At 37.1% G+C, this 8,388-nt stretch overlaps 1 protein-coding gene across 1 annotated transcript in view; it reads right to left on the reverse strand.

The window, feature by feature from the left end:
- Window positions 1–8,388, reverse strand: part of LOC106868348 (protein sel-1 homolog 3) — a 58,071-nt gene that overhangs the window by 5,326 nt on the left and 44,357 nt on the right. The window contains exons 19-22 of the mRNA XM_052968032.1: window positions 8,211–8,301; window positions 5,648–5,754; window positions 3,659–3,786; window positions 574–676 (exon numbers count right to left, since the gene is read on the reverse strand). Of these exons, the coding sequence (XP_052823992.1) occupies window positions 574–676; window positions 3,659–3,786; window positions 5,648–5,754; window positions 8,211–8,301 (429 nt within the window). The remainder of the gene's footprint in view (window positions 1–573; window positions 677–3,658; window positions 3,787–5,647; window positions 5,755–8,210; window positions 8,302–8,388) is intronic.

The raw sequence follows: 8,388 nt of genomic DNA on the forward strand, positions 1-8,388 counted from the left end.
ATGTATGCTAAGATATATTTTATCAATCTCTCTTTCTCTTTTACTTGTTTCAGTCATTTGACTGCGGCCATGCTGGAGCACCGCCTTTAGTCGAGCAAATCGACCCCAGGACTTATTCTTTTTGGAAGCCTAGTACTTATTCTATCGGTCTCCTTTGCCGAACCGCTACGTTATGGGGACGTAAACACACCAGCATCGGTTATCAAGCGATGTTGGGGGGGGGACAAACACAGACACACAAAACATATACACACACATACAGTTTCCGTCTACCAAATCCACTCACAAGGATTTGGTCGGCCCGAGGCTATAGTAGAAGACACTTGCCCAAGGTGCCATACAGTGGGACTGAACCCAGAACCATGTGGTTGGGAAGCTAGCTACTTACCACACAGCCACTCCTGCACAATGTCAAATATATTTTGAAAATTTTTTTTTATCTACGCTAACATATATTTCCTTACACTAAAATAAAATCTTGAAAAAATCGCTTCGTTATATATTCAACCTCCTATACAAAACTGCCCACGATTTAAAAAAAATTTCAGTAAATGTTTCCGTGGTTCTACTTACCTTCATCCATAGATGATAGTGCTTCCATACATAAAGCATTTGAACTTTCCATAAAGCAATAGAACATGGAATGTAAGCATCAGTGTTATGCGATTCTTTACACCTGTAAACGAAGTCATTGAATTCAATATTTGATTAGTTTTCTATACTTGACCTACATCAGTTACAGTAGAAACAGGCAAATATTTAGTTAGCTTTTTTTGTTTTGTTCTTGTTTTACGTGACCGACTTAAGTTATATATGACAGAATGGACTGTCATCAATCAGCGCTAAAGCCATTTCATTATATAAACTCGCATCAGAAAAAAGAAACATTGTTTTGATTATTTAAAAAGACAAGACAGCGAAACTATCTCTAGAAACTCGAAACTGAACTTTCTAATGCATTTCTTCCAAAATGTTTTTCTTTAGTAAGTAATGATTCCTTCAAAACATTATCCTGTGGAGGAACTACTTGATTCTGTTTTATTTAGAGTGTTTACATTAAGTCTGCCGTTTATATAACCAGTTAAATAAACATTCATTACTTATACAATGTTACCGTTGAACTTTGGTGTCTCTTTAGAGCTAGGCAGAGTGAATTATCGAAAGATGTCTTAATCATGGCCGCATTCGAAAGAGGTGGTCAACACTAATTACAATTCAGCAGTTAGATACGGTTCACTCGTAACATATATATAACTGTACGTTAAATACAGAGAGGCTGGATTATCTATATATCTACATGTTATACTTAGCACGATCATTTATGACTCGAAATATTGGTCATTGCGGGGGACCAGAGCGGAAGCAGTAAAGGTAACGACAGTTGAAGAGACAAATGGGTTGAGAGTGCTTGGGAAATTATGGCACGAGACAAGAAACGGAGACCGCATGGGATAATTTAACCCTAGGCACGTGACGACCTGGAGTCAAACAACATCAACAGTGTCAAAAGGAACTGTAGATGAATAAAGGACTGAGAAATACAGACTCCCTCTGTCAATAGCTACGCTAAGACAGGTCAATACAGGCAAGCAAACAGAGAGAGAGAGAGAGAGATGAAAAGGTATAAAAGATGGTGAGAGAAGCAGAGCGAGTAGAGGAACAGAGAGAAAGTAAATAATAATTTATACGAGGACTGCAACATAGAAGGTAGTTTTTGTTTTAGTCCAAGTTAACCCTGAGTGCAGCCATGACCATATCACCTTCTTTCGGACATTAAGTAATCAGGTATTAAATAATATTATCCAGTATATGCCACCTTTTTCAGGGCAGTAGGATGTAATCTGAGAAAAATTAGGTTGTTACTAGAAGTGCGGCGGGCGACTATAAAGAAACACTTACATAGGCTTGTCTTAGGAGATTAAATTTGGTGTACTGCCTTCTCTGTCGCAATATCTTTATGGAAAAAAAATGTGAATTGCGTCTTCTCGCGCTCGACATTGTATTTTACGATATCTTGTCCGGTCTCAGCACAAATTGTCTGAATCTCTTATACGCCATTTTTATATATTCCTTATTTATATATTCATTACTCTTTTACTCTTTTACTTGTTTCAGTCATTTGACTGCGGCCACGCTGGAGCACTGCCTTTAGTCGAGCAAATCGACCTCAGGACTTATTCTTTGTAAGCCTTGTACTTATTCTATCGGTATCTTTTTCCGAACCGCTAAGTTACGGGGACGTAAACACACCAGCATTGGTTGTCAAGCGATGTTGGGGGGACAAACACAGACACACAAACATATATATATACATATATACGACGGGCTTCTTTCAGTTTCCGTCTACCAAATCCACTCACAAGGCTTTGGTCGGCCCGAGGCTATAGTAGAAGTCACTTTCCCAAGGTGCCACGCAGTGGGACTGAACCCGAAACCATGTAATTGGTAAGCAAACTACTTACCACACAGCCACTAAAAAATTTTAAAAACGCAAAAAAATGGATTCCTGTTTTCTAATTTTACATAAGGCAATTACATTCAAAAACTCTATATTCTGTTTGTAAGTAGTGAAATGACTCAACAGAAATTGCAAGCTGAATTTGTCCAAATCTTTACTTCTTGCACGGTCGTCGATCGCTATCGATAATGCATGGAAATTATAAAAAAATAAACACTATCTGTACACACTCCTCGTTCATATCTGGCGTGTTGTACCACAGTGTTAAGACCGCGCCATTTATGGGATACGAAATGTTGACCTATGGGTCAGAACGAAATCCCAATAATTAGTAGTCATCGCTTATCGTTTTGTTTTGTTTTGTTATGTTTTTTACTTCGTTAGAAGACCAAAGAAATATTGCACTTCGTGGTTTCTTGAATTTCTTTTGATGAACTTGATTACACAGCCTATCTGGTCTTTCGACCTTTAAAAGAAGTAACGAAATCGTTATTAGATACGCTTAACTGTCTTAAATAGAAAGAAGACACGTTGGATTATCCATTTCTGGATACAGTAAAAGAAATACTATGAGATTGTTGTGACAGGAATACTTTTGATCATAGCTGACGAAGGGCAAAACTACAGGGTCCGGCAGAAAGGTTGTCCTGATTTCGAAGGTTAAAAAAACAAACGCATGAAGTTGCATGAAAAAACTTTGTAAGTTAAAGAAGTGATTTTAAATTCTCAAACGCAGGATAATGCTAATAATATAGCCTGAACAGTATAAACTACCCCTATTTTGCAGAAAAAAGTGTAGTGGCCAGCCTACACTTTTTTCTGCAAAATAGGGTAGTTTATCCTCTTCGGGCTATATTATTAGCATTATCCTGCGATTGAGAATTTAAAATCACTTCTTTAACTTTCTAAGACATCTCAACGCTTCTAAGAGCAAACTTCGTTTGTTTGTTTACGTTCATCGTAATTTGAATTTACAAAAACTTTGTATTTCTATGAAGTTCATTAAATACCATTTTTTTTTTCAGGTAGTTCCCACCATGGCCGGGAGTGGAGAGTGTCGTTTTTTTCTTGTATCTTCATGTGTTTATTTTTTATTTGCCTTTGAAATCGGGGAAGCCTTTCTGTTGTACCCTGTATAACACACCTATAACAATTGCACTCACTCTTTACAATATATTTCTATAAAAATAAGATACGCACCGATTGTAAAGTTCAAATATCAGAGATATGTTGCTTTTTCCGACTTCTAAAGGAAGTCCCAGTTTTTTTAGGTCGCATTCTTTAAGTTGTACCCCTTCTTCTACCATTTGTGCTAGACTGAAAATGCCCTGAAAAGTTTAAATATTAAAAGTATCAAATATTAACAAATATGTACAAAAAACGTTTCCTTCTTTCAGAATATTGAGTATTTCATAGACTATTAGAGCATTCATTCGGGAAAATGAAAAGCAAAGTCAAACCCCAACAGACAATTGAACAAACACATTAATATCAAATCATTTAAGACTCTCTAAAATATAATTTACTATCCCCATTGTATTTAAATAAAACACATTACAATATATATCATTTTCTATAGCAGTTTTCTTTCTTATCGATCGATTATTAAATAAAACGGTAGTGTAACAAAAACAATACAGCCTAGGACTTAATGCTTTTTTCTTTTTTTCTTTTTTCTTTTTCAGAGGATTACTTTTATTAGCTTAACCGGCACATTGCCTGAACTCCGTCTTATCTCGTTCGACATTGTATTTTTAGGTATCTTTTCCAGTCTCAGCTCAAATTGTCTGTATCTATTATACGCCTTTTTTTTTTCTTTTACATATTCTTATCCATTGTTCATTATCTTATCATTATATGATTTTTAAAACGACTAAAATGGATTCCTGTCTTCTAATTTTACACAAGAGAATTACATTCCATTTTAAGACTTCATATCCTGTTTGTAAAGAAAATATGTAAACACTAAAACAAAGTAACTAGAATGAAATGAAAGAGGCTTTTGTAGGCGCGGATATGAAATTAAAATTACCTAAGTAGAATATGACATTTAAGTTTGTGAAAACTATTTTACTTAATGCTTAAAACAATGGTTTTGCTCAGAACGAAATACGATCGAGTGAATCACTTAACAAAAATGAGTTTGTCAGCAGAGATAGACATCTCAGGAACTGCTTGAGTTTCCATGTTTACATCACATACAGCAAAAAGAAGGCGAACCCAAATTTTAGTGTACACAAAGAGATATTCTCTTCGGGTTTGCCTTCTCTTTTTGATATGTGATGTAAACATGGAAACTCAAACAGATGTCCTCTGTGTGTGTGTGTGTGTGTGTGTGTGTGTGTGTTATTTCTTTACTACCCACAGGGGGCTACACACAGAGGGGACAAACAAGGACAGACAAACGGATTAGGCGATTATATCGACCCCAGTACGTAACTGGTACTTATCTAATCGACCCCGAAAGGATGAAAGGCAAAGTCGACCTCGGCGGAATTTGAACTCAGAACGTAGCGGCAGACGAAATGCCTATTTCTTTACTGCCCACAAGGGGCTACACACAGAGGGGACAAACAAGGACAGACAAACGGATTAAGTCGATTATATCGACCCCAGTACGTAACTGGTACTTAATTTATCGACCCCGAAAGGATGAAAGGCAAAGTCGACCTCGGCGGAATTTGAACTCAGAACGCAGTGGCAGACGAAATACCGCTAAGCATTTCGCCCGGCGTGCTAACGTTTCTCTGTGTGTGTGTGTGTGTGTGTGTGTGCAAGCACATTCTTGCACGTACACGTGGGTGATCAGATCATTTCAATTATTTTATACAGTTGCAAACTCATTTTGTGGGGATGGGAAATCTATGATCAATTAAATCGATTTCAGAATATTTGTAATGTTTAAGTCATCGAAATAAGATGAATGGAAGATAGGATCTGGATTCACAGTCATACCTGAAATGATTCGGATTCAAAACAGTATGGCACAAAAATATACTTATATACTATAAAATAAATCTAGTGAGCTCAATCCAGTTTGGGAGAAATGAGGTACGTAAATTAAGCACCTATGACACGAAAAGTTATCTAAAGACGCTTGATTTCAAGTTCATCTGGAAGATTGCTTATCTGAGGTAAAATAAGGGACAGTAGAAAATAAAAGGGGAATTAGAAATCAAATACACTTACATGAGGAGATCCTTTAGTGGCCGCCCCCATGTAGAATTGCGTTGCCTTATTGAGATCCTGCTTACCACCACAGCCGTACCAGTTATAATCACCCATTTTTAGTAGCGCTGCAGGAAAATAATTAGTAAAACAGAAATAGGATAAATTATTGAATTCACCACATTACTGGGGAATCAGAAGCAACTGCAATACATTTGGTGTATGAAGACCTTTCTTCAATAACTTTTTTGTTATCTTTTCCTAAATAAATTAAAGCAATGAGAATGGATGCAAAATTTGTTTACGTATTTAGTCAATAACTTAGCCCCTGATTGTAATTATGCACTACTTAACATATATCTATTTATTTAGATAAATATTTATTTATTTAGATCGCAATAGTAGTAGATATTGCTTAAGCACCTATTTGTGAGCTAGCTCAGACAATGAACTGTTAAAAGTAGTTATGATCTCGACACATTTGCGCATATAGAACTTCATGAAAGCGTTCTAGTTACTATTTTTAACTTCCTTTATATTATTAACACCTAAGAACCATCGAGAAAACCTTGAGACGGTTACTCGACACGCTAAAAACAGCAGTTAAATCTTCTCCAAATCTCATGCTACGATCTGAAGAGACACACAGGACAACGTAGGCCCTAATATACAAGAAAAAAATGGATTGCCACTGAAAGAATGCTCAATCAGGTTCGACGTGGGCCTACATAACAGCAAAAACTATTTGATGCTATTTTATGATCAAGATGCACTATGATAAGGTATTAGTATGCCTCTCTTCTTGATTTCTGATCACCTAAATCTTGTGATACATTCAAAACATTGCCATAAGCTAAAGTTCAATAGGATCTTCAAAAAAAAGAAAAACAATCAATATTCTTTTATACATATTGGTTGCAATTTTTTGCCAAAAGTTCGGGAGAGAGAGAAAAGTTCATCGAGCCCAATGCTCAACTGATACTTATTTTATTAACCACGAAAAGCAAAGTGGGCCTCGACAGAATCTGAACTTAGAACGTAAAGAAGGACGAAATGCCGCTAAGCATTTTGCCTGGCGCGGTAACGATTCTGCCAGCTCGCCGTCTTCACACTCTAATACATATCGGTTTCAAATTTTGGGACAAGGCCAGCAAGTGGGAAGAGGTAAGTCGATTACATCGACCCCAGTATTCAACTGGTATTTATTTTATCAAAACTCAGAGGATGAAAGGCAGAGTGGACCGCGACGGGATTTGAACTTAGAACGTAAGGACGGAAAAAATGCTGCTAAGCAATTTTTGCCCGGTGTGCTAACGATTCTGCCAGCCCACCGCCTTCACACTTAAAAACATATTGAACGCTAATCTTTTCTGCCTTTTTTATTTTCTCGCAGCACAACTTGTTAAGGTTATCTCTATGGATTTTCTATAGAAACTATAACCAGCACTAATTTTTTTTACATTTCGTATTCAAGTACGCCTAATGTAAACAACAATGAGATCGAAGATGAAAAATTAGTAATAGGTGTATATCCATATTTTAGGAGGTTTTACCCCTTCATCAGTACTCATCCAACCCATTACCCATTAACTTTGTAGTATATTATGGTTGCACAACGAAATACGGTGTCTCTAAAGGTCATTAATATTTACTCAGCACAACTATCCAGATTTCTAACTTTAAGTACTTTATTCTTTCATTCATTGAATCAATCATTCATTCCTGACTCTGACACACCTCTTTTACATATATAAAATCTGGACCACATATAATCTTTGTTATTGTTTTGTTTTATTTATTAAATCCTAAACAGTCTTATGAATTTTCAATATTAATTACCTGACATAATTATGGCTAACTAAATACACAATAGACTATGCAAATGGGGGATAAGTGGAGAAAAGACTTTAAATATGGAGTTGATATGATGAAGCAAGGAAGGAATTCCAACCACGTTTCGTGGTTCGCTACCTAAACAGCTCCTTTATGGGATCCATTGGCTAAAGACATCATCAAGAGGACCCACGTCCGGTTTTGGTCCCTAATCCTCTACTGTTTTTGACGTGGCAGGGCCCCCATACTTTCGGAGGTGTCTTCAGAGGGGGAATGACAATCCTGCTAAATTTCCTTTACATACTCGCCGGTAGGCTCCAGCAGGTACCACCACCTAGCTGTCACGTGACACTAAGCTTCAACTGACCAATGGAGGGGAAGGACGCGTAGTTTTGGACCGCACCCTCTCTAAACCTACCTTTCAACAACGTCTTGTGAGTTTCAATTCCAGCAGCCAGAGCCGACTAGCTGTCTGGTGATACAAGCCTTCGAACTATCGAGGAGGAGGGCGCGCAATGAACGGAGTCGATCCCTTGGCCCACCTGTCAAGCAGCAATGCTGCATAAGGGCCAGCCAACCTCACCTAGCGACGCTATTTCCCAGTGGGCATGCTATATAGACCCAAATAATCCATATTATATATGAACATTTGAGGAATATCTTTCATGAAAAATATCTCTCTAAGACTAATTAGACGTAACCCGTAAGATACGTGTACGACTTGTATATGTTTGTAATACAGGTGACTTACCATATTTGTCAACAAAATGGAATTCACGCAGCGTTGATAGATTATAGTTGCGCCATTGACATTCTCGAGCTATGAAGCTGACAAATCCTTTCTGAAAATATATAAACACTAGACAATTTTAGTGTCACTCATGTCTAAGTCAATAACGAAATGAGAAATACAGTGTAAAGAGCATATA

The sequence above is a fragment of the Octopus bimaculoides genome, chromosome 5, assembly GCF_001194135.2.
Source record: "Octopus bimaculoides isolate UCB-OBI-ISO-001 chromosome 5, ASM119413v2, whole genome shotgun sequence".
NCBI lineage: Eukaryota > Metazoa > Mollusca > Cephalopoda > Octopoda > Octopodidae > Octopus > Octopus bimaculoides.